The sequence below is a fragment of the Heterodontus francisci genome, chromosome 24, assembly GCF_036365525.1.
Source record: "Heterodontus francisci isolate sHetFra1 chromosome 24, sHetFra1.hap1, whole genome shotgun sequence".
Classification (NCBI taxonomy): Eukaryota; Metazoa; Chordata; class Chondrichthyes; order Heterodontiformes; family Heterodontidae; genus Heterodontus; species Heterodontus francisci.
The window spans coordinates 58,561,574-58,587,873 of record NC_090394.1 but is presented as its reverse complement, the minus strand read 5'-3'; the positions used below and the strand labels follow the sequence as shown (position 1 = coordinate 58,587,873).

The 26,300-nt window shown below is 40.8% G+C and overlaps 1 protein-coding gene across 4 annotated transcripts in view; it reads left to right on the top strand.

Annotated features, from left to right (window-relative positions):
* The window catches only part of dnah3 (dynein axonemal heavy chain 3), a 217,313-nt gene that overhangs the window by 84,839 nt on the left and 106,174 nt on the right, over window positions 1–26,300 (top strand). For all 4 annotated transcript variants that reach the window (XM_068056265.1, XM_068056264.1, XM_068056266.1 and 1 more), the window contains 8 exons: window positions 704–820; window positions 1,687–1,866; window positions 5,101–5,237; window positions 7,988–8,189; window positions 9,489–9,581; window positions 21,860–21,970; window positions 23,879–23,993; window positions 24,905–25,103. In XM_068056265.1, the coding sequence (XP_067912366.1) occupies window positions 704–820; window positions 1,687–1,866; window positions 5,101–5,237; window positions 7,988–8,189; window positions 9,489–9,581; window positions 21,860–21,970; window positions 23,879–23,993; window positions 24,905–25,103 (1,154 nt within the window). The remainder of the gene's footprint in view (window positions 1–703; window positions 821–1,686; window positions 1,867–5,100; window positions 5,238–7,987; window positions 8,190–9,488; window positions 9,582–21,859; window positions 21,971–23,878; window positions 23,994–24,904; window positions 25,104–26,300) is intronic.

Genomic DNA, 26,300 nt, shown 5'->3' with positions numbered 1-26,300 from the left:
TATCAATTTATCCTGAAACCTTATTTCATACATATTGGACACCAGGGCAATTGAACGTAGTCAGTACCTGTGTTCTTCCAATTCATACTTAACTATACGTCTTTTATGGGTGATTCTATGTATTTATCAAGGGATGTTGGTGCTGCAGCATGGAACCTAGTTCTCATTTTTGCATCCAGTGTCAACATCAGGCACTCCTAGGTCAGGAAGAGTACAGACACTACAGTAAAGCTCCCCACTGTACCACAATGACATGCCCTAACCCTCCCCAAAGAAGAGCACATCTTACTGTACCAGTTTGAATTTTTCAAATTCACATATAGTCATTTATTTGGCCTGTTAAATTACATGACCAATGTCTGCCAAATTGTAGCTTTTTTTTTTTGCAGTGTATTAATTACTACTAGGAATTATAATCGAAACTACGTAAACTAATTTCCTAAGGGTGAAAGAACAGCACATGTTTTTTTTGTGGGTGTTCCTCCTATATATTTTAAAAGAAAACATTTCCTTTGAAAACTAAGGGATTTCACGCTATTACTATAAATTTAAATTATTTTGAAGAATTGCCGAATAATGAACTTTGATGTGGTATCTGCAGCTCAGAAGCTATTGGCCTCACGTGAAGGTAATAATACAGATGAACTGCACCGATCCTGTCATTTATTGATAAGATGCTGTAATATAACCTCCTGTTTTTCAGAATATAAGTATTCTGTCAGCAGTGGATGATATCCAGGTACTGCTGGACGACCATGTCATTAAAATCCAGACTATGCGTGGATCTCCATTTATCAAACCTATTGAAACCCCATGTCAGGTAGGAGCAAATGGATAAGGGAGGATGGTGCAATGTGAAACACACAAACACTGAAAATGAATGCCCATCTTGAGCTCTGAAATTTTTATCTAACTCTGCACTAAGACCTTCCCCCCCTCCCCCCCCGCCCCCCCCGAAGTAATGCATGTACTTTTTAAAAAAGTAAACCTACACCTGCAAATGATCATAACTTCAGATTTAGATTTGCAGTGCGATTGGAAATAATTGGGTTAGGAAGATATATTTACCACTTAAATACATAAAGCTATTAAAAGTGAAAAAAATCATTTCCATATTTTGCTTTTTGTTTTCTGCATTTTATAACAAACTACTGCTTAAAGTCTTTTGCCTTATAATTTCCTAAGGGTGAAAGAACAGCACATGTTTACTGTGGGTATTCCTCATATATATTTTAAAAGCAAACATTTCTTTTGAAAATTAAGGGATTTCCTGATATTACTATAAATGTAAATTATTCGGAAGAATTACTGAATAATGAACTTTGATGCAGTATCTGCAGCTCAGAAGCTATTGCCCTCAAGTGAAGGTAATGATACAGATGAACTGCAATGAATCCTGTGATTTATTGATAAGATGCTGTAATGTCACCACCTGTGTTTTCAGGATCTAAGTATTCTGTCGGCAGTGGATGATATCCAGTTACTCCTGGACGACCATGTCATTAAAATCCATTCTATGCGTGGATTTTATAGCAGCAATAACTTATAAGTTGCATTTTATTGTCAAATACGTTCTTTAAAAAAATCTAATTCCTACAAGCATGGAAGATGGCACAGAGTCTTGTTTGTTATATTAAGTAGTCCTAATGACGATTTTTATGTTGTATGTAATTTTCTATAATCTAGCAATGGGAGGAGAAGCTGGTCCAGATGCAGAATATTTTAGAGGCCTGGCTAAAATGCCAAGCCACCTGGCTGTACCTAGAGCCTATCTTTAGCTCAGAGGATATCATTGCTCAAATGCCAGAAGAAGGTCGGAAATTTGGTATTGTAGACGGCTACTGGAAAGACATTATGATGGAAGCAGTAAGTAAATCACCCATTCAATTTAGGGACTTCAGTTTTGAACTGAAGAAAATTAACACTGAATTTAGGACAGGCTAATAAGTAAATGTTAGAGATCTCCTTTTCCATCCATGAAGGCCCAAACCTTGGATAATGCTTTGGAAGCAGTGTCTGGCTCTCTAGTTTTTTTTTGCACCTGTACTACAAACTAACACTGAGCTGCAACTTGTTCTTGTGTTTGCTTTTCTGTTACCCATTTTGTAAGTGATTTTCTGTTTTTCTGCCATTCATTTTCATCCCCACATCTTTTTGCATGTCTTTGTCAACCAATATCAATCCTGAACTGGCACTACAAGAAGTAAAGGAAGGGGAGAGTACGTCCACTTGCCCTCTGATTTCTTTCTGCCTCTCCTTTTTTTTAGTAAGTACCCTCTTTCACCCGATGTGGTAGAAATTTGGGCCTACCACTAGAGACAGGAGATTACTTCCAGTCAGGAGGTTGCTTCCAGTGCACAGCAGAGGGCCACTGCCCTCTTTGTCAGTGTTAATGAGGTGATAAGGCTATTGATTCTATTTTGATGTTGTTACCGTCCCATTAACAGCCAGTGACTACAGCACAGTCCTTGTGGAGACGAAATACCATATTCACACTGAGGTCATCCTCCATTGTGTTGTGTAGTATTACCACCATGTTCAATGGGATAGATTCAAAAAGATCTAGCAGCTCAAAACTGGGCATCCATGAGATGCCTTGGGCCAGTAGCAGCAGCACTAGAATTGTATTCCACCACAATCTCTAACATCATAGCTAATCCCTTACTCTACCATTACCATCATGTCAGGTGACCAAACCTGGTTCAATGAGTATAGAACAGTGTGCCAGCAGCAGCACCAGTTGTACCTAAAAATGAAGTACCAACCTGGTTGAAGCTACGGCACATGACTACATGCATGCTAAACGGTGGAAGCAGCATGCTATGGATAGAGTCAAGCAATGCGCTCAACCAATGGATCAGATCAAAACTCTGCAGACCTGCCACATCCAGGCACGATTGATGGTGGACTATTAAATAACTAACAAGAGGAGGAAGCTCCATGAACATTCCCATCAATGATGGTGGAGCTCAGCACGTGAATGCAAAGACAAGGCTGAAGCGTTCACAACCATTTTCAGCCAAAAGTGCTGAGTGAATGATCCATCTTGACCTGCTCCTTAGGTCCTTTCCATCAAAGATACCATTCTTCAGCCTATGTGATATTAAGAAATGGTTGAGTCTACTGGATATAGCAAAGGCTATGGGCCCCAACAGCATCCCAGCTGTAGTACTGAATGTTAAACTCCAGAAGCTTGTTGTGGAAGTATAATGGGAGTCTATTTTTCCTCAGTTTCATATTTATTGCACTGAGTAAAAGGATTACAGACATGTAGTTCCTCACTCAAACCCTCCACCAGTTTCAGGAAGAGTCTCCAAGTAAGACCCCAGTTAATGCCATCCACTTGCATATAATTAAACAATTGATACACAATTAACACTGAAGACTTGGGTTCCAAAACTAGCCGTTCCCCTTGCCAAGCTGTTCCAGTGCAGCTACAACACTGGCATCTACCCAACAATGTGGAAAATGTACCATGTATGTCCTGTGCACAAAAGCAGGACAAATCCAATTCCCACCCCATTAGCCTATGCTCAATTAGCAGCAAAGTGATGGGAGGTGTCAGGAACAGTGCTGTGAAGCAGCACTTACTCAGTAATAACCTGCTCACTGATGCTCAGTTTAGGTTTCACCAGGACCTCATTACAGCCTTGGCCCAAACATGAACACATGAGCTGAATTTCTGAGGTAAGGTGAGAGTAATTGCCCTTGACATCAAGGCAGCATTTGACTGAGTATGGCACCAAGGAACCCTAGCAAAATTGAAGCCAGTGAGAATCAGGGGAAAAACTGTCCACTGCCTGGAGTTATACCTAACACAAAGAAAGATGGTTGTGATTGTTGGAGGCCAATCATCTAAACCCCAGGACATCACTGCAGGAGTTCTTCAGGGCGGTGTGCTAGGCTCAACTATCTTTAGCCGCTTCAATGACTATACTTCGTCATAAAATCAAAAGTGGAGATGTTCGCTGATGATTGCGCCGTGTTCAGTTCCATTTGAAATTCCTCAAATAATCAAGCAGTCCATGCCCACATACAGCATTCAGGTTTGAGCTTTTAAGTGGCAAGTTTCATGCCTCACAAATGACAGGCAATGACCATCTCCAGCAAAGGACTAATCATCTCCCTTTGACATTCAACAGCATTACCATCACTGAAAACCCCACCATCAACATCCTGGGGGAGGACCAGAAACTTAACAGGTTCAGTCACATTAATACTGTGGCTGCAAGAGCAGTTCAGAGGCTGGGTATTTGCAGCATGACTCACCTCCTGACTCCCCAAAGCCCTTCCACTACCTTCAAGTCAGGAGTGTGTTGGAATACTCTCCACTTGCGTGGATGAGTTTAGCTCCAACAACACTCAAGAAGCTCAGCACCATCCAGGATAACACAGTCCACTTGATTGGCACCCCATCCACCACCTTAAACATCCACCCCCTTCACCACCAGTATAATATGGTTGCAGTGTGTACCATTCACAAGATGCATTGCTGCATTTCCCAAGGCTACTTTGCAACACCTCCCCAACTTCTACACCTAGAAGGACAAGGACACTAGGCACAGGGGAATACCAAGTTGCCCTCCAAATTAAACATCATGTCTTGGAAATACATCGCTGTTGCATCATCGTCGCTGGGTCAAAGTCTTGGAACTTCTTACCTAGCAGCACTGTGGGTCTAACTTCACCACATGGACTGTAGTGGTTCGAGAAGGTGGCTCACCATCACTTTCTCAAGGGCAGTTAATAATGGACAATAAATGCTGGCCTTATCAGTGATGCACACATCCAATGAAGGAACATATTTTTTAAAATAAAAAGTCTTCTGCCCCGCTTGTAGAATTAAGATTGCCCTAGTCAAAGGCACAGTATATTAGGTGACATCCATTGTTTTCAGTTTGTCACATAACATTACATTTACAGCGTCATCTACTGGTGTTGTATTATTGCAACCTTGAGACTGTTTTTAATAGATAATGGCTGTAAGATCAAATTCTATGTCCTAAAAATGTAGAATTTTAATGTGTTGTGAGGGAGGCATAGTTGCGCAGAATTAAGAGCCGTACTTTCTCTCCTTCTGTTTGATTGTTTTGTTGCTAGGTAAAAGATGCCCGAGTTTTGGTGGCTACATCTCAGCCAAATATGCTGGAAAGGCTGCTAGAGGCTAATTATCTTTTAGAGGACATCCAGAAAGGACTTAATTTATATCTGGAGAAGAAAAGACTCTATTTCCCAAGGTGAGAGTTCCCTTTTTAAATACACTACAGATTTTTGTTTTGAATCAAATATAAAATAAGTGTCAGTATTTTAGATATAGGGAAAATTCTTATTGAGATCAATCTTTTATTGATATTCTGTAATCTTTTTGTTTCTCCCCATTTATGTTGTTAAAATAAACACACTTACACAGGAGTGACTATTGATGGATTTAAATGCAGTTACTGACACTTAGCCAAGCAGAGATGGAAACTAGAGTATTTTGTTTACATTGTGTCACTTAAACTGCAAATCTGCTGCCGATGAAGAGCTCTATTCTGAAGTATGTACAAAACTGCCATCCCAATACTTCAATAGGACAGAAATCTAGGGGTCCTGCCTTGCTGGTAAAAGTTGCTGGCAACAGAAAGGGACATCCATACACCATTACCCATCGTTGTAGACTCCATCCAATGTCATGGGAATGGGGTAATTTAGATACCCGGAGCAACACCTGTAAGAGTACTTCAGAGCACCTGCCCTGTTCTGCAACAGGAGTCGAAGTGGTACACTTTGCTCTGCTCCAGGGATTCCTGAGACCTGGAAGGGCCAAGGAACAACTAATTTTGCTAAAACAAAAATTTGATTGTCTTTGATTATAGATCCTATTTTCTCTAAGAATTCTAGTCCTTTCGGTTTCTCCGACTTCAACTGCTTCGACATGCCATCGTCCACACCAGAACTACTGAAATGTCTCAGCCGAGGAGTCCCCACCACTGTTGTTGCACTCAATCACGTCTGTTTCATTTCCCGCATTTCCACTCTCATGCCTTCTCCTACCTCCCAGAACCATGCTAGAGTCCCTCATTCACACTTCCACCCCAACAGCATCCACATTGAACAGATCATACTCCATCGTTTTCGTTGCCTCCAGCACAATTCCACCGGAAAACACATCTTCTATTTTTCCCTTTCAGCAATTTGAAGAGATCTCTCTGTGATTCTTGCATTACCCCCAATACCTGCAAGTGCAGGAGGTACAACACCTTCCCTGTTGCCTCCTCCCTTCCCATTGTCCAGGGCCTGAAACACTCCTTCAGGGTGAAACAGTGATTTAATTCTACTTTTTCCAACTCCATATACTGTATTCATTGCTCATGATGCGGTCCCCCCTCCCACACTTAGGAGACCATCCGCAGATTTGGTGATCATTTTAGTATTACCTCTGTTCAGTCCAGAAGCATAAGCCTGATCTTCCAGTTACTTGCCACTTTAATTCTCCATTCCACTCAAGCTCCGACCTCTCTGTCCTATTGTTCCAATGAAGCTCAACGGAAGCTCAAAGAACAACACCTCATGTTTCTACTAGACACTTTACATCCTTCTAGCCTTAACATTAAGTTTAATTACTTTAGATCTTAACTACCACTCCCATTTTCTCTCAGACTGCTGGTAATGTAGGATGGCTGCATAAGAGCCACTGGGATTGGAGAAGGTACGGTCTGGTACTTTGTGTGGGGAACACCTATTGGTACACAGCAGGCTGGGAGGTCTGCACCCCTCGGGGTCTACCTGCCTTTATTCTACCATACTCCCAGCCCAAGGGGAGCTTTCCTATCTTTGCAAGCTTTTTCATGCTTCCCTTTTTCTCTGCCATTTTGATGTAACCATTTACATATCCTCTGGACCCAACTTTTATCTCCTTACCTGCCTCATGATCACCTTATTTTTCCTTGCACTGTCATCACTTTTGCCATTTGGTCACTCTTGCCCTCCGTAGACTTTGCCCTTTTGTTCTTTCCCTGTCCGTCTCCCCTTGGCTCTGTATTTGCACAAAAGGTAATTCTCCAATTTTTTCCTGTTCTTATGAAAGGTCTTCGACTTGAAATGTTAACTCTCTTTCTCTCTCTACAGATGCTGGATGTTTCCAGCATTTCCTGTTTTTATGAAACTACTAGCACTCCCAAGTGAAAAAAATGCCATATTATTAAATGGAATTGACACCCTACCCCAGATCAATTACTGTTTTGTTCTCTGGCTGTTAAATGTCACTGTAGAGTAGTTCAAGTATTTGAAACAGAAATCCTGGAGGCTTTACTAAGGCCTCAATGGAATTCATAACACATTTTCAACTGGTGAGAGTTATGTTGGGCGTAATGAACTGAATTCCTGCAGTAGACGGGGAAATTCTCAGATGTGCCTCAAAATGTAGAGGGCACAGGCCAAAAAGACTCAATTGAATCACCCTACCCCTCAACTGAAATTTGAGCAAGAATTTATATGGAGCTGAAACCTGGCTGATCTGGGATCCACGTGAAATTGTAGCTATGCAGTGGACCATTGAGCAGCTTGCCATCCTCACTGACCTCAGGATTTTCAGGTCATTAAGTTTCATGTCCTTAACCCCTGCAAGATCAGAGCATCTGCATTTTTTGGTAAACATTTGAATTAATTGGTGTTTTGCGCGACTCAGTAGTCGTTAGGTCCGCACTTTGGTGGTGTTGTAGTGTAAACCCAAAGTGTAAATGTATCCTGACAGGACTGTGGCCTATTTGTATCTGTCCTCAAAAGGGTTTCAGTCTAGACATGGAGCAGCATTCTCTTTGAAAATATTCAATGAACTGGCCTTGGATCAGAAATGGAAGTGTTGGGCAGAGTGGGAGAATTCATAGATAAAAATGGATGGGTGTGGGAGTGGGGGGTCACCTTTTAGTTAAATTATCAGACTGAACTAAAACACTGCCTTTGTTTGCTTGTATTCTCTATCTTGAGCTCTTGCTTTTCACTGCAGATTCTTTTTCTTGTCCAATGATGAGCTGCTTGAGATTCTCTCAGAAACCAAAGATCCGCTCAGAGTCCAGCCACATCTGAAGAAGTGCTTTGAAGGAATAGCAAAACTTCAGTTCACTGATCAGCTTCAGATAACAGGGATGATCAGCTCTGAAGACGAAATCGTTCCTTTTGTTAAAATTATCTACCCAGCAAAAGCAAAGGTACGCATTTGCCCCCCATGTGTCTTAATTGCTCCTCAATGATTACAGTACAACCCAAAATATAGACAGGGGTCACTATTCTTTGCAAAGTACAAGATTAATGGTTAATGTTTCTTTTAACAATAACTAAATCACTCCACAAATATCACTTGATTTTTTTTCAAAGAAAATATTTGTCTAATTCAATCAATCTATTCAATCAAACCTTTTTTTGGACAAATTCCATACATCTTTGTTTTCTCTGATATCAGTCTAAAACAGGATTTTTTTGTTTAAATTGTAATATTCAAGATAAGTTTCAGAGTTCCACAAACTGTTGCAATTTTCTAAATATTCATTATGAGGTATGTAGGATGTGGGATCCTAACTCATTTGGAAAATATTGTAATTTTAATTGAATATATGATGCAGAATGGTTTGAGATATGAAGAAATTAACATGATTAGTTGTATAGCGTTGTAGTAGCTTGCCTTGCACTGTGTTGACTCAATGCCTTCTATCAGCATTAACTGGTCAAGTCCCGCCTAACTAGTGTTAGTTGAACTTTTTGTGCCATTTATATTTAAGATAGAAATTTAAACTCCTTTTTTCACCTATCTTCTGAACAGCAATTTATACCAAAATTTCATGAGAATCTTGGCATACATTGGAATGTAAAAACCAGTGCAAAACAAGTGGAAATCAGCATAAACAATTGGAACCCAAGGAAAACTCAGAACATCTTCCTTAAAATGTCACTATTTCTAATATCAATGTTATGAAAATTAAAGTTTGAAGCCTCAAATTGTCATTTAACTTGGATCTATTAAGATGGATTCAAAATGGGGTACTGTTTTTAAAAAAAAAAACATTTTAAATGTTCAGAGCTATGTCAAGGATTGCTTTGAGTTACATACACCACTTCCGAAATAGACCTGGCCCTTAATTATGTCAGAAACCACAAGCGTGGTGAGGTCTATCACAGTTTGCAGGAACTGGATTGCAGGCAGTGACTAGTTATTTGCTGATTTTAACAGCAATTAGCTCAATATCATCCCATGGACTATGAAGGGCCAGAAAATCCAAAGGCCAATTACACAAGATTATGCATGTGGATGTTAACCTCACCTGCTGGGAACGCATATTGGAAAATTTCAGGTGTGCTCCCCCATCAATTTGAATGGTTGTAAAATTGTGGGGACAGTCCCCACAATTTTCTGAGGTGTGCATTCCTGACATCATTCAGTTTTATAAAATCAGCTCACATTGAGGTGTCTCAAATATTTTAAGAATGAATTTTTTGTGGTTTCTCAATTACAGGGTATGGTGGAGAAATGGCTATTGCAAGTTGAAGGGATGATGCTTAACAGTATAAAGCATGTCATTAAGGAAGGTATTGCCAACTATATTCAGGTAATAGGATTTAACTATCAATCACAATTAATCCTTTTCTTATATATTTTTATAAGATTAAGGTACTACTGCTTGCAAATTTATTGTTTAATGGTATTAGTATGGCAAGCTGACTTGACTTTGCTGTTACTTATCATTTCTTCTATGGAATTTTAACCATTTGTTTGTTCAGTTTATTTTTTAATTATTGATACTCTAATGATACTAGAATATTCATGATCCACTTGTGCTTAAGCAAGGTCATTCGAGCACAATAATCCCAGTATAAAACTGCAGAATCAAAAACAACAGAATCAGCTCTAGCAGGACCTACCAAACCTGGCAATCCAATGGAGGAATAATGTTACTTGTTTCCATGGTTCTAGCTTTCCCGTGCTTGAGTTAGGTACAAGGTATAAGAGCGTGGGCTGGATTTTCGATCTGGGGTTGGGAACCCAATGGCTGGATCATTTCAGGGTCCGGACCCTGCGCTGCATCAGCATCAGTGTTGTGACTCGATTTTTAAAGGGAAAGGCCCTAATTAGCCTGGTGGCGAGTTCGGTGCCCATTTAGGGGTGGCAGGTGTTGTGTGATTGCCTTTAAGAGTGATATCCCTATAAAATCTTAGTATGCTAATGAGCTAAGTGCCAGAACGTAGTGATGTGACTACATGCCAGGCTCACTCGGTAACTGTAACACTAAGAGACAGCTTCTGTAAATAGTTAGCTCTGTGCTGTATATAATAGTTAGCTATTAATAAACCTGTTTGAGATCTTCAATCAACTGAACTCCACGCATCTCATTTGTGTTGCATCAGACAACATAAAAAGCTTCTCATTACATGGTGGCAGCTGTGATGAGAAGACAAGATCCAAGATTGAAGACCGCAGGAAAACAGCTTTAAAAACTACCTACAGCGAAAAGAGAGAATGTTAAAAGAAATACTGGCTCAAACAGTGTAAAGGAGGAAAAAAAACTCACCTTCAGCTGTGGAAGACAGAGCTCTGAACAATAGGCTGCAAACTAATCACTATGATCGGGTGAGTCAGTGTGTCAGTGGTACAGAAATCCCAGTCAAAAAAAAAAGAAGTCTTGAAGTCTGTAAAAGGTTGATTTTTTTTTTCTCTCAAAGGCACCCCGGGAAAGTAACAAATTCGGGGAAGACCCAACTCCTCTCCCAGGCTGATCAGGTCAGTGCCATTACAGGAAGTGCCTGACAGCAAAAAGCGCAGGAGTCCTCCATTCACGCAGCTTGCAGCTAAAGCTATAAAAAGAAACCCATTAGATCACTCCAGCGTGAAGAGCTTTCACTCACTCAGCCAATGTTTAAAAGAAACTCATAAAACCACTTAAGCATGAAGAATTACCTATTGATCTGCTGTATAAACAAACTCTAGCAAAAAAGCACTTGAAATGCCTATTGCACAGCTATAAAAACAAACAGACTGGAGTGCTGGAAGCTAGGCAAACAGACAAGCACTGCTAAACATCTGCTGTCAATCAAAGTAGCCAAGAGAGTTCTTTTAAAGGGAAAACAGTACAGAGTCACAAAGCAAGTTTTAAAGTAAAAGAACAGCAGGAAAATGGATACAAAACTTGCCAGCATGAACTGGAAGGCCATATCCTCCCTGAGATCCAATTCTTCAAACAAAGAATGCAGTTATGCTTCACAGACCATGTAATAACAGAACCAGAAAGGCAAGCTGTAAAAATAATGATCGCAATTGGAAATGAGGAATTACACAGAATCAATACCTCAAGCTTATCTAAAGAGGACCAGAAAGATCCTGCAAAGATATGGAAAGCGCTGGAAGATCAAATTCACTGCCTGGAATTGATGTCTGACAGGCAACAGCCACAGGAATCAATAGCCCAATTCATCAGTAAATGTCGTAGCAAGGGTAATGACTGTGTCTTCTCAGAAACTGAGCTGTCAGACCAAATAATGGAGCTGGTGATCATAACAGCATCCATTGAAGCGTTTCAGAAAGACCTCTAGGGGGGGATAAAAGAAAGGTCACAGCATTGATGCACTACTGGAATATGGCAGGAGGTACGAAGTCTTTGTAGCTGGACAACAGCACCTACAAGTACTAGGTGCAGCCAACAGTAGCGGCACATTACCGGGTTGAAAAGGACAAGAAAGCAGTGTGATAAGTGAGGTTGGTACCAATTACAGCGAAGCTGTCCTGCATTTCGAGACCTGTGCAAGGCATGCGGTGAAAAATGACACTGGGCCCGCCTATGCAGGAATTCTGGCTCCAAAAAGCAGCCAGAAGTCACAGTTGAACGCACAAGAAACAGACAACCAGGCAACAGCAGCAAGGAAAGCACCAGAGACCTGCATAAACGCAAGCCAATACATGAGGTCCACAGCAAAGCAGACCTGAGACAAGACTCAGAGAAGTAGTTCTCAGACAGAAGATGAATGGGCATTCCACATTGTGAACCTGACACAGCACGTTGATGAAGTCCAACAACTGGAAGCTTTCGCCACCATTAACATCATGTGTGCAAAGAAAGCTGGCAAGCGTACACTCAAGGTCAATATTGACACCAGAGCTAGTGCAAATGTCATACCGGTCCAAATCCTCAAAGATATGTACTGAAGTCGTTGGAAGTCAATTATACAATCGACAGCTGCCAAGCTATCTGCAGATAATGGGTTACCCATCCCATGCAGTGGCAATTTAACAATGCAAGTTGGCATGGAAACCACAAACGTTCCACCTCGTAGACACGAGCGGACCAGCAGTGGCAGGACTACCAGTGTGTAAGGACCTCAACATCATGACCATCCACGAGAACATTGCCAAGGGGAAATCTCCAAGGACCGGAACCCGCTCGCAGACTCTGACCAGCATCAAACGGCGCAGTATATAAAAACTCAGCAACAGCACAACTATGCAGCGCCTTCACCTCTTCTCTCTAGAGAACCACCAGCACCACAACAATCCACTAAGGACAGATATCTCCATGAGACCAAGTACTGTTCCCCCAACAAATCCTCAACCTGGAGCCCCAAGCCTTCAGACACGGGGGATGAGGAGGCGAAGGACATGCAATGTCCTGAAGAGGCAGAGGAGGAATGTGTTGAAGCATTGTTTACTGGCTCTTCGAGATGAGGTGCCGGAACTTTCCAAGAATGACGAGACCCAAAAGTATCATGTTGACAAAAGCAACAGAGTATGTTAGCAGGCTAAAGGCAGAGCAACAGAAACTGGATGCAGAGAGGGAGAAACTTCAGAAAGAACAGCAACAGATGAGATGCAAATTCCCCGAGCAAGATTTGTCAAACCACCGAGACGATATCTGGATGTTTGAGCCTCTATATTTGTAAATTTCATAATCTCTATACTTATGTAAATAATTTTGAGATCTAGTTTTATATATTTTTGCTTTTAGCATATGAGACTTATCTTTAGAAAGAAGAGGGATGTTGTGTGTTTGCCTTTAAGAGTGATTTCTCCATAAGATCTTAGTATGCTAATGAGCTAAGTGCCAGGATGCAATCATGTGACTACATGCCAGGCTCACTCTAACTGTAACACCAAGAAGCAGCTTCTGTAAATAGTTAGCTCTGTGCTGTATATAATAGCTAGCTGTTAATAAACCTGTTTGAGATCTTCAATCAACTGAACTCCACGCATCTCATTTGTGCTGCTTCAGACAACATAAAAAGCTTCTCATTACATTGGGTGCAGGATGGAGGCAGAACTAGTTCTGGAGGGTGATTTTAAAAGGCAAATGGCAGCCATTATTGGGCTTGCCGTTGCCTGGAGGAATGGAGCAAGCAGGAAAGCAGAGGGCCAGCAGTCTCACTGTCCACACAAATACCCAAATGCTCAGCTCTGAAGTACTCAAGCTGCTCTGCTCAAGTGATGGCAACTTTGTGCCACAGCATGAGCACCTCAGTATGACTATCCTTTTTTATACAAGATTTTTCATCAGCAGCCACAATCAATAATGGCTCCTGTTACAACCGAGGTGGGAACAATGCACTGTTAATGCAGTCCCACTTCTCCACAGGTCACAACATATATTTAAAATTTCGCACTTACTGAAACAGTCAAATAGATACTCTATTTGTCCCCAGAATAAAGCACACCAACCAGGTTTCTTTAATAAATAACAAAATTATCCGTTTATTATAAACCAAGTGTTAACCAATAATGAAATAAACACATATGCGAAGTCAAATATTAAAGCCCCTTTTTTTATCCTAGCCCCCACACTCACATTCGTATACACAACCGGCTAACCGGGCAAAAAGGGATTTTTTTTTTTTTACAGCTGTTACAAAGAAATAGAAGGAATTAAAAAAAACCTTAGACTGAATAGAAGATATGGAAGTCCTTTGTTTTCGTGTGGTGTTCCAAAGGCAAATAGGAGACACTAGGAGTCTTCCTAGAACAGTTCCTTCCAGGCAATGTTGATGAATAGTCTGGATAGGCTTTCAAGAAATGCAGCGACAGAAGGCTTCATATAGGTCTTACATCAGATGTGCAGCAGCAAAGGTTTCAATTCTCACACATTGGATGCAAAGTTCTTTTAAAGATACAAGGTTTCTGAAAACATTCAGGATTTCTTCAAATACAGGAGGCAGTAGTACAACTTGATACAAGATTTGATTTTCAAGAGCAAGATAAGCAGTGTGGTCTTCTCCTGGTAGGTCAATAGCAAACTCCAACTGCCTCTTTTTAGCCAAACCAACTGGCTTTTTTAACAGTTAAAAATGAAACCAACCTTTTCCAGAGGCAAGTTCTATGACAGCCATAAATTCTGACCTGTCAATAAGCAAGTAGATCTTCAGGGCAAACCCCCTGCTGGGTTCTTTACAAACATGTGCCTTCCAATAAAAACCTGCTTACTGGTCAACCTTCTGATCTTCCTTTTAAGAAAAACACCCACAAAGTTCAGCAATCTCCAGATGATTCAATGTCCAAAATTCAACTATAATTTCTTAAAACATATTTTACACAAAGAAACAGAAATGCTCATGTAACATTCCCCATTGTGTTCCCAACAGCTGTGCACTAATGTGTCCCAGACCCTTCACTCTTCCCATTATTACCTTTGAAAATTTGATTCTGTTCCTCTCCAGCCTGTTAACAAGCTCATCAATGAGCTTAGCAACAAGTTTATGGAGGGCAATTGAAAATCCAGTTCTATAGCCCTGGGGTGAACCGCCAGTTAATTCTTCCTTACTTCTCATAGGGAAGCACTACACATCCTTTACTGCATCTTCACAGCATTATGGTTGAAATCAGGAGCTTGCTTGCTAAGAGATTTCAAAAACTGAATCACAGCCTGAGTTAACAATTGCCTCTGTTTTGCCCAATCATTGATCTTACCAAGAACAAGGCAAGTGCTAAGCCAATGGACTTGAAAACTTGAATGACACATCAGCCGCTGCTTGATCACAATGTAACATTGCTGATCTTCTCAGCTGTAGATCAGAATTTGTGTGTGTTAGGGGATCTCCACCCCAAAATGATTCCCATTTTTGGGTTCCTCTTATAAACCTGCTCTTGTAACCAAGAGGGTGAGACAGATAACCTGTTTTCAGGATTGAACCTATACATAACCAGCTATTAGAAGATTCACCTTTCAATTCTCTCTCTCTCTCATCTGTCTGCAGGCATCTCTCACATATTTGCTTTCTCTGCATGACAGGCAGACTACGGTCATAATCATAACCTGTGTTCTAGAATTCCAAGATAGGTGTTTTTTTCCATATCCTAGTTTCTTGCCTTTTGCTGCCACCCTCTGAAACCTTTGGATCCTTGCTGAATTTTGAAATACGAACATATGTATGAACATAGGAATTAGGAGCAGGAGTAGGCCGCTCAGCCCTTTAAGCCTGCTCCACCATTCAATACGTTCATGGCTGAACTGATTACTCCACATTTCCACCTACCTCCAATAACCTTCCACTCCCTTGCTTATCAAGAATCTATCTACCTCTGCCTTAAAAATATTCAAAGAATCTGCTTCCACTGTCTTTTGAGGAAGAGAATTCCAAAGACTCATGACCCTCAGAGAAAAAATGTTTCCTCTTTTCTGTCTTAAATGGTCTTTATTTTTAAATAGTGACCCCTAGTTCGAGATTCTCCCAAGGGGAAGCATCCTTTCCACATCCACCCTGGCAAGACCCTTTATATGTTTCAATCAAGTCGCCTCTTACTCTTCTAAATTCCAGCAGATACAAGCCGAGCCTGTCCAATCTTTCCTCGTAAGACAGCCCACCCATTCCAGTTATTAGTCTAGTAAACCTTCTCTGTACTGCCTGCAATGCATTTACATCCTTCCTTAAATAAAGAGACCAGTACTGTACACAGTACTCCAGATGTGGTCTCACCAATGCCTTGTATAGCTGAAGCATAACCTCCCTACTTTTGTATTCAATTCCCCTCGCAATAAACGATAACATTCTATAAGCGTTCCTAATTGCGTGCTGTACCTGCATACTAACTTTTTGCAATTCATGCACTAGGACACCCAGATCCCTCTGCATCTCAGAGCTCTGCAATCTCTCACCATTTAGATAATATGCTTTTTTATTCTTCTTGCCAAAGTGGACAATTTCCCACTTTCCCACATTATACACCATTTGCCAGGTCTTTGCCCACTCACTTAACCTTTCTATATCCCTTTGTAGCCTCCTTATATCCTCTTCACAAGTTATTTTCCTACCTACCTTTGTGTCATCAGCAAATTTATCAACCATACCTTCGGTCCCTTCACCTAAGTCATTTATATAAATTGTAAAAAATTGAGGGCCCAGCACAGATCTCTGTGGCACACTACTTGTTACATCTTGCCAACCAGAAAATGATGCATTTATGCCTACTCTCTGTTTCCTGTTAGCTAGCCAATCTTCTATCCATGCCAAAATGCTACCCCCTACATCATGAGCTTTTATTTTCTGCAATAACCTTTGATGTGGCACCTTAACAAATGCCTTCTGGAAATCTAAGTACAATACATCCACTGGTTGCCCTTTATCCACAGCACATGTAACTCCTTCAAAGAATGACTAAAAGATTGATAAGGAAGGTAAAATTACAGTATGAGAGAAAGCTAGCTAGAAATATAAAGACAGATAGTAAGAGTTTCTATTCTTTCTTTTTCTTTTGGGCCTCCTTATCTCGAGAGACAATGGATACGTGCCTGGAGGTGGTCAGTGGTTTGTGAAGCAGCGCCTGGAGTGGCTATAAAGGCCAATTCTGGAGTGACAGGCTCTTCCACAGGTGCTGCAGAGAAATTTGTTTGTTGGGGCTGTTGCACAGTTGGCTCTCCCCTTGCGCCTCTGTCTTTTTTCCTGCCAACTACTAAGTCTCTTCGACTCGCCACAATTTAGCCCTGTCTTTATGGCTGCCCGCCAGCTCTGGCGAATGCTGGCAACTGACTCCCACGACTTGTGATCAATGTCACACGATTTCATGTCGCGTTTGCAGACGTCTTTATAACGGAGACATGGACGGCCGGTGGGTCTGATACCAGTGGCGAGCTCGCTGTACAATGTGTCTTTGGGGATCCTGCCATCTTCCATGCGGCTCACATGGCCAAGCCATCTCAAGCGCCGCTGACTCAGCGGCGCTTGAGTTTCTATAGATATTTTAAAAAGAAAAGGGTTAACGAAATGAGAGTTGGTCCAATAGAAAGTGAGTCTGGGGAATTAATAATGGATAATAAGGAGATGGCTTAATAAGGATTGGTTAAACATGATTTCCCATTCACAAAACTCTGTTGACTGACTGATTACCTTGAATTTTTCTAAATGCCTGGCTATAAAGTCTTTAATAATAGCTTCTAACATTTTCCCTAAGACAGACGTTAAGCTAACTGGCCTGTAGTTTCCTGCTTTCTGTCTCCCTCCCCTTTTGAATAAAGGAGTTACATTCACTATTTTCCAATCTAATGGAATCTTCCCTGAATCGAGGGAATTTTGGAAAATTAAAACTAACACATCAACTATCTCAATAGACACTTTTAACACCCTAGGATAAAGTCCATCAGGACCTGGGGACTTGTCAGCCCGCAGCTCCAACAGTTTGTTTAGTATCACTTCCCTGGTGATTGTAATTTTCTTGAGTTCTTCCCTCCCTTCCAATTCCTGACCTACAGCTAATACTGGGATGTTACTTGTATCCTCAGTAGTGAAGACCAATTCAAAATATCTGTTCAATTCATCTGCCATCTCCTTATTATCCATTCTTAATTCCCCAGATTCCCTTTCTATTGGAACAACGCTCACTTTGTTAACTCTTTTAAAAAAAAATATCTATAGAAACTCTTACTTATATTTCTAGCTAGCTTTCTCTCGTACTGTAATTTTACCTTCCTTATCAATCTTTTAGTCATTCTTTGCTGTTTTTTATATGCTGTCCAATCTTCTGACCTGCCTCCCATCTTTGCACAATTATAGGCTTTTTCTTTAAGTTTGAGACTATCTTTAACTGTTTTAGTTAACCACGGATGGCAGGTCCCACCCTTGGAATTTTTCTTTCTTGTTGAAATGTATCTATTCTGTGTATTCTGAAATATCCCCTTAAATGTCTGCCACTGCATCTCTGTTGACCTATCCCTTAACCTGATTTGCCAGTTCACTTTAGCTAGCTCTGCTTTCATGCCCTCATAATTGCCCTTACTTAAGTTTAAAATACTAGTCTTGTACCCACTCTTCTCTCCCTCAAACTGAATGTAAAATTCAATCATATTATGACCGCTGCTACCTAGGGGCGCCTTAACTATGAGGTCATTAATTAATCCTATCTTGTTGCACAATACCAGGTCTAGTACAGCCTGCTCTCTGATTGGCTCCTGAATGTATTGTTCCAAGAAATTATCCAGAAAACATTCTATGTACTCCTCATCTAGGCTACCTCTGCCCATCTGATTTTTCCAGTTTACATGTAGGTTAAAATCCCCCATAATTATTGCTGTACCTTTCTGACAAGCTGCCATTATTTCTTCTTTTATACCCCTTTACATAAAGGGTGGTGAACCTGTGGAATTTTTCTATCGCAGAAGACTGTGGAGGCCAAATCATTAAATATATTCAAGAAGAAGATAGATATATTTCTTAATGCCAAAGGGATCAAGGGATATGGGGAGAAAGCGGGAACAGGGTACTGAATTAGACGATCTGCCATAATCTTTTTTGAATGATGGAGCAGGACCGAATGGCCGTCTCCTGCTTCTATTTTCTATGTTTCTATGGTTATCCCGTCCTACAGTGTGGTTAATGTTAGTTGGCCTGTACACCACTCCCACAAGTGACTTCTTTATGATTTCTCATTTCTACCCAAACTGCTTCTACATCCTGGTCTCCTGAAGTTAGGTCATCCCTCTCTATGCTGGTGGGTGTGGGAGTGAGGGCGTGCATGATTTGAAAATGCATTCTCGGAGGTAAGCACTGGTTCCTGCTGCCTCTGGAATGCGAAACAGTTTTTAAAGTCATGCCGGGAATGTGGGTATGGGAAGCCTACACGCCTCTAATTAATTGGCTGTTGAGCTCATTGAAAGGCTTGTCAGGAGCAGTTTGCAAGTTTCAATAGGAGGGCATGGGGAAAATGCTGTCTGGACCACAAATCCATGCTGGTTCTCTGATCAGTTTATGTTTAGCCAAGTGTTCATTCGCTGTGGCCCTAATAACAGTTTCTAGTAACTTGCCCACAGCAGACTTTGGACCAATAGGCCTATAACTTCCTGGTTAGCATTCCTAAATAATCTAGCAACATTGGCAATTTTTCAATCCAAGGCGACAATTTCTGAATCAAGAAAGTTTTGGAAGATCATAACTAGAGTCTTTAGTTTCATTATTTTCTCTGTTACCTAATTTTACTTGTATTAAACTGAGTAAGTTCCTCCCCTAGATTTACTTTTACTTTTCCTCATATCTCTGGTACTTTAATATTATAATCTGAACACCAATACAGCGCAAGTATTTATCAAGACTGCTATTTCCTGATTTTTTAGTAACAATATAATTTGCATCCGTCTTCAAGTGGCCCACATTATTTTCAACACTCTCTTTTCCTTAATATAATTGTAAAATACTTCACTGTTATTCTTGATATCTCTCAATTTTTTTTCTTGTATTCCTTTTTGCTTTCTGCTTTCTTAGTATTCCTTTGCAATTTTTTACATCACTCCCAGTTTGTGGGATCTCTACTGTTCTTTGCATTGGTATAGGGTTTTCTTTTAGTTTTATATTAATACTCATATCTCTTGTTGACCATAATTATTTAATTAGACAAGTAATGTTCTTGCCCTTTAAGGGTATGTGCAAGTCCTGCACATCTTTGAACATCTCGCACTATTTGTCTGTAGTTTTATCCAGCCTACTGTGGTTCATTTCTGCCTCATTCCTCCAAAATCCATCCTACTGAATTTAAAACCTTGGTCTGTGACTTGCCCATCTCCCTCTCAAACATAATATTGAACTCAACCATGTTACGGTCACTTTTTTTTAATCATTCGGGGGATGTGGCCATTGCTGGCTAGGCCAGCCTTTATTGCCTATCCCTAATTGCCCTTGAGAAGGTGGTGGTGAGCTGCCTTCTTGAACTGCTGCAGTGTTTGGTGTGTAGGTACATCAACAGTGCTGTTGGGAAGGGAGTTAGCTAGTTGTTCCTTTACTGTTACATTATTGACTAATTTAGGCTCAATGAGCTGGCACGGGTAAACGGGCCTTCTTCTGAACTATATAATTCTATGATACTACAGCAAATGAATATAAGAACATAAGAACTAGGAGCAGGAGTAGGCCGTCCGGCTCCTCGAGCTTGCTCCGCCATTCAATAAGATCATGGCTGATCTTTTCGTCTCTCCGTATCCCTTAATTCCTTTATTGTTCAAAAAGATATCTACCTTAGCTTTAAAGACGTTTACTGAAGTAGCTTCAACTACTTCACTGGGCAAGGAATTCCATAGATTAACAACCCTCTGGGTGAAGAAGTTCCTTCTCAATTCAGTCCTAAATCTGCTCCCTCTAATCTTGAGGCTATGCCCTCTTGTCCTAGCTTCACCTGCCAGTGGAAACATCCTCTCTACTTGTATCTTATCTATTCCCTTCATAATTTTATATGTTTCTATAAGATCCCCCCTCATTCTTCTGAATTCCAATGAATATAATCCCAATCTACTCAGTCTCTCCTCATAAGCCAACCCCCTCAACTCCGGAATCAACCTCGTGAACCTCCTCTGCACCCCCTCCAGTGCCAGTACATCCTTTCTCAAGTAAGGAGACCAAAACTGCACACAGTACTCCAGGTGCGGCCTCACCAGTACCTTATACAGCTGCAACATAACCTCTCTGCTTTTAAACTCAATCCCTTTAGCAATGAAGGATAAAATTCCATTTGCCTTCCTAATTACTTGCTGTACCTGCAGACCAACCTTCTGCGATTCATGCACAAGGACACCCAGGTCCCTCTGCATAGCAGCATGCTGCAACTTTTTACCATTCAAGTAATAATCCTTTTTACTGTTACTCCTACCGAAATGAATGACTTCACATTTATTAATATTGTATTCCATCTGCCAGACCTTTGCCCACTCACTCAATGTATCTATGTTCCTCTGCAAAGTTTCACAGTCATCTGCACACTTTGCTCTGCCACTCATCTTAGTGTCATCTGCAAACTTTGACGCCCTACACGTGGTCCCCAACTCCAAATCATCAATATAAATTGTAAATAATTGTGGTCCCAACACCGATCCCTGAGGCACACTACTAGTGACTGATTGCCAGCCAGAATAGCACTCGTTTATCCCCACTCTCTGCTTCCTGCTAGTCAACCAATCCTCTATCCATGCTAATACTTTACCCCTAACGCCATGCATCCTTATCTTATGCAGCAGCCTCTTGTGCGGCACCTTGTCGTAGGCCTTTTGGAAATCTAGGTACACCACATCCACTGGGTCCCCATTGTCCACCTTGCTCGTAATGTCTTCATAGAATTCCAAAAGATTTGTCAAGCATGACCTGCCCTTCATGAACATATAAATGGCAGTGTATCCAATACTGGTCATGACATTGTCAATGTGCCAATGCAGACTAGATTGAGTGTTATAGTAGCTAGCTCCAACTGGCTGAGACATGGTCCTACTGAGAGTTAAGTTAAAAAAAAAAAAATTGGAATATTGGAAATATACATTGTAAATATCTGAGAAAATGAATTTTGTCAGGACATTGGTATTTGAAAAGTATTCTGTGCATCACAAACATAAATAGCTTTTCTCATTTGTGATTGAAAATAATTTCAGTATGTTATTCTTTGGATTTGTAGCTTCCTCGTAGAAAATGGGTTCTTCAGTGGCCTGGACAGGTGGTGATATCTGTGTCCACAGTCTATTGGACCAGTGAGGTCTCTGATGCAATTAGAGATGGGACTTTAACAGTAAGTTGAAACATGCTCATGTTCCTACATGTATATACACCTTGTTGTTTTCTAAGGCACAACCTATATTTGATTGTAGTACAATAACATTTTCATAACATACAAGAGCCCCGATATTTACGGGGAAGCAGAGAGGGTGCAGGGGCAACAATCAGCAGCCGGCAAATTTGATAAAGGCGGCATCTCATTAGAACTTCTGGACTCCATTGTTCCCTCCATGTTTGTTCACTAGCTGAAGACAAACAGTCATTGGAATATGCATACTAATTTTCAGTGGGAAAACTCTCAATGATTTTGCCACAAAGGTTTGCAAATTCCTTTGTAAAGGACAGGACTATGATACATTTAGTTTGAAATAGTGAAGCTGAGTATGTGTAAGATAAAGAGAACATAGGGATGCATTTGTCTATTGTTATGGCACGACTGCTCAAGACAAAGCCCCCAATCAAAATATATGATTCTGATTGCGGTGGGAGCAACACACTGTTACTTCAGTCCTGTCACTCCACATGTCGCATAAATATATCTTTAAGCTTTCCCAAATCAAAGAAAGACACAGTTGAGTTGAATAATCTAGTAACCCCCAAATGAGGTGAACCAAACCAGGTATCTTTAGATATTAACAAATTAACTGTTTATAAGAAAAAACTGAAAAACCTTAAACACTAGTAAGATAAACCAATATGTAAAAATAGAAATAACAATAAAGTCCTTGCAGATTTATGCTTCCCGACGAACAGACTTCTGATTCAAAGTCCACTTACAATCTTTCAGGGTCCGATGAGGAAAGGAAAACAGTTCTTCATTGATAGGCCATTCATTAATTCAGTTTCAATATTTGAAGCTTCAAACTCTTCTTCTTTCCAGTGGTGACCGCAGCAAATCAACAATTTGAAACCAATTTCAAATGAATCAATCTGGCTTAACTTTTAGAATTTTGAGAGGTAGAAATAAACAGTTTAAATTCACTTCCTTCAGTTTAAATTGACTGAGAGATATCTTCTTCAGTTCATGCTGGCCCAGCTATGTCAACTGCCTGTGTCTCTCAACTGTCTATGCAAAAGCCAGTTTTTCAAAAGTCAATCGCAACATTGTACGTCCTGTTCTTGGTCTCTGAATAGTTGTATCCAGGACAACCAAGATGCACCTTTACTCAGTAACTCCTGAAGCTTGCTACCTTAAAGCAGTGCTGATCCTTTGCTGTCTTAGAGAGACACTGCATATTTCCTGAAAAAAACCCAACAGGATCATGACACTATATAACAAAATGGTACATTTGATCTCCTCAATAAAGCAGCCACCTGCAAATTGCTGCCACAATAAATGGGTTTGCTATCTTTGTTATCAAAATTTTGCAGTTATCAGAAATGTAATAAAACTTGCCCTTAAGGTACATTCACACAGCAACTGTACTGTTGATGCAAAGCAATTACAATATAAATGCAGTTATGATGTGAAAGATGCCAGAACCTGATGTCACGACCTGACCTGACAGTGGAACAAAATTAATTGAAACTCCTTGGAGGAAGGATTCTTGCTCCTCTTCACTTTGGATCAGTTTGGGCTTTAACACCTGAGCTCCACTACACAGATTTAACATTGATGCAAAGCTGAAATCACTTCACACCAGCTTTAAACTTGTAGTGTGGATGCACCCTTAAATAATTGAGTCTCTGGGGAATTTTTGGCACCAGTAATGTACTACAGCTAATGGTTTATTGTACATTTGGAGAAGTCTTGGGAGTAGGTGCCTTGACTGAACTGTCCTGTTCAAGGAGTGAGGGGAAACCTAAAGCAGGGGGAATAAAATTATTTAAATTTTGAATAATTTGTTAAGAATTGCACCTTTTCTCAATTATTACACTGTTCATTAGATCAGTACTTCAAACTTTTACTATTACTTTGAAGGATTATCTAAAGAAAAGCAATGAACAAATCAATGAAATTGTGGAACTAGTGCGAGGAAAGCTATCTAGTGGAGAACGCATGACTCTTGGAGCGCTCACTGTCATTGATGTACATGGTAAATAATTGCTTACAGCCTCTCATACTCATGGGGGAATAACAGTAAGTGCTTGTTTCAACAATATCACATTATCCTAAAAAAAGAGGTAGAAGTTCCTCTTGGGCGGTGGCGCAAAATAGGCGGTATCGGATTATATGCAGCGCCCGATATTTAATTCCATTTACTACAGTGGAATTATATATCAGGTGCTGCATATAACCAGCGCCTAATCTAATACTGCCCATTTTATACCACTGCTTGAGACGAATTTGTACCACAATGTGTTCTTGAGATATGGGCGGTACTGGTAAAGCCATGTTTATTGCTCAACTTTAGTTGCCCTGACAACTGAGAGTATTGAGAGTCAGCCACATAATGTGAGCATGGCAAGCTCCTTTGTTTGAAGGGAATTACTGAACCAGGGGTTTCATTGTCATTTTTTATGATTTGCGCTCATAAGCTCTGGGCTGCTAATCCAGTATCATACCTCTGTAACGCTATTCCCCCTCCTGATCCAGCTTGCTTCTTCTGTGAGGCATGCAGATGACTAATATTTCTGGTTTGATCCCTGGACTCCGCTATCTCACCCTGGGCAGTGGGAGGAATGCAATAACTGACCACAGTGCCTTGGATTCGGGAAGCAAAATTGGCCTCTGTTCCTGCCCCTGAATGCTTTACAGCAACTCCTTCTGTTAGACTACATGTATAATGGCCTGTTGAGGACAGCATTGTGGATGGATGAGGTCCTGCAGAAGCCTCCATGTAAATAAAGGTCATTGGAGTAACCAAGTGGAGTGTGAGCACATCTATGAAAATGTATCCCTGTGAGGGAATCAGTGCCTCAGGAGAGAAAGGGAAGGGAGGAAATGAGAGGAAAAATATATTTTAATGGTACATGACATATCCCACTGTATTTTCTGTTTCTGCAGCACGTGATGTGGTTTCTGAACTGGCAGAGGCTAAAGTATCAAGCCTCAATGACTTTATATGGATTTCCCAGCTGAGATACTACTGGGAAGAGAATGATGTTATTGTGCGAATGATCACTACAGTTCGGACATATGGTTATGAATACCTGGGTAATTCCTCACGACTTGTCATAACACCCCTCACTGATCGATGTTACAGGTACCAAAAAGCACAAATTCTTCTGAAAGAAACTGAATCTTGCATTTTTAGGGAAGTAGTTCTTGAATAGGCATTTTGGGCTTCTTGTACAGCAGCTGTTACAGGGAAGATTAATAAATTTCACAAGGTAATTTATTGTGTCTTCACAAAGTCTGTTATTGAAGGAAGATCTACACCATATGTTGGTGTGCAGGCAGCAAATTGGCAGTAGAGTCAGTACACATCTGTCCTTTTACAAAAAAAAGGGTACATGTAGCTTTCCTCCTGTTTAAACTTTAGTTTGAAACTTTTGAAGAAAATTAGACCCATCTAAAATGCCTTTCAGAAATCTCAAACCTTTCCAAAGTTCAGGTAGTTTTAGTGTGTAGATTGGATTCAGTTACATGATTTTTTTGTGTGACTTAAACCAAACAAGTGTTAGGATGTTGTCAACACTGATCTTTGATCTGAGAATTTGGATCAGTTTTAGCTCTGTCAGGGTGTAGCTCTCCTCCTGTTCTGACCTGACAACAGGTGGCAATTGAAGTAAAGTTGATAAGTTTTAATTCAGTTCCCAGTTAGCACCAAATCCATGATACAAAGCTGTCAGCATTTGGCAATATTTCAGCAATGGTTGCAAGTTTTCTTTTTGAGGCTAAGGGCAAAGGAGATTGATAGAACAACACCAATTCTGTTTTTCAGTGTCTGTGTACCATCTTTGGCCTTCTTGTCTTGAGAGACAATGGGTAAGCGCCTGGAGGTGGTCAGTGGTTTGTGAAGCAGCGCCTGGAGTGGCTATAAAGGCCAATTCTAGGGTGATCGGCTCTTCCACAGGCGCTGCAGATAAAATTGGTTGTCGGGGCTGTTACACAGTTGACTCTCCCCTTGCGCTTCTGTCTTTTTTCCTGCCAACTGATAGGTCTCTTCTACTTGCCACTCTTTAGCCCCGCCTTTATGGCTGTCCGCCAGCTCAGGCGATCACTGGCAACTGACTCCCACGACTTGTGATCAATGTCACAGGACTTCATGTCGCATTTGCAGACATCTTTAAAGCGGAGACATGGACGGCCGGTGGGTCTGATACCAGTGACGAGCTTGCTGTACAATGTGTCCTTGGGGATCCTGCCATCTTCCATGCAGCTCACATGGTCAAGCCATCTCAAGCGCCGCTGGCTCAGTAGGGTGTATATGCTGGGGATGTTGGCCGCCTCGAGGACT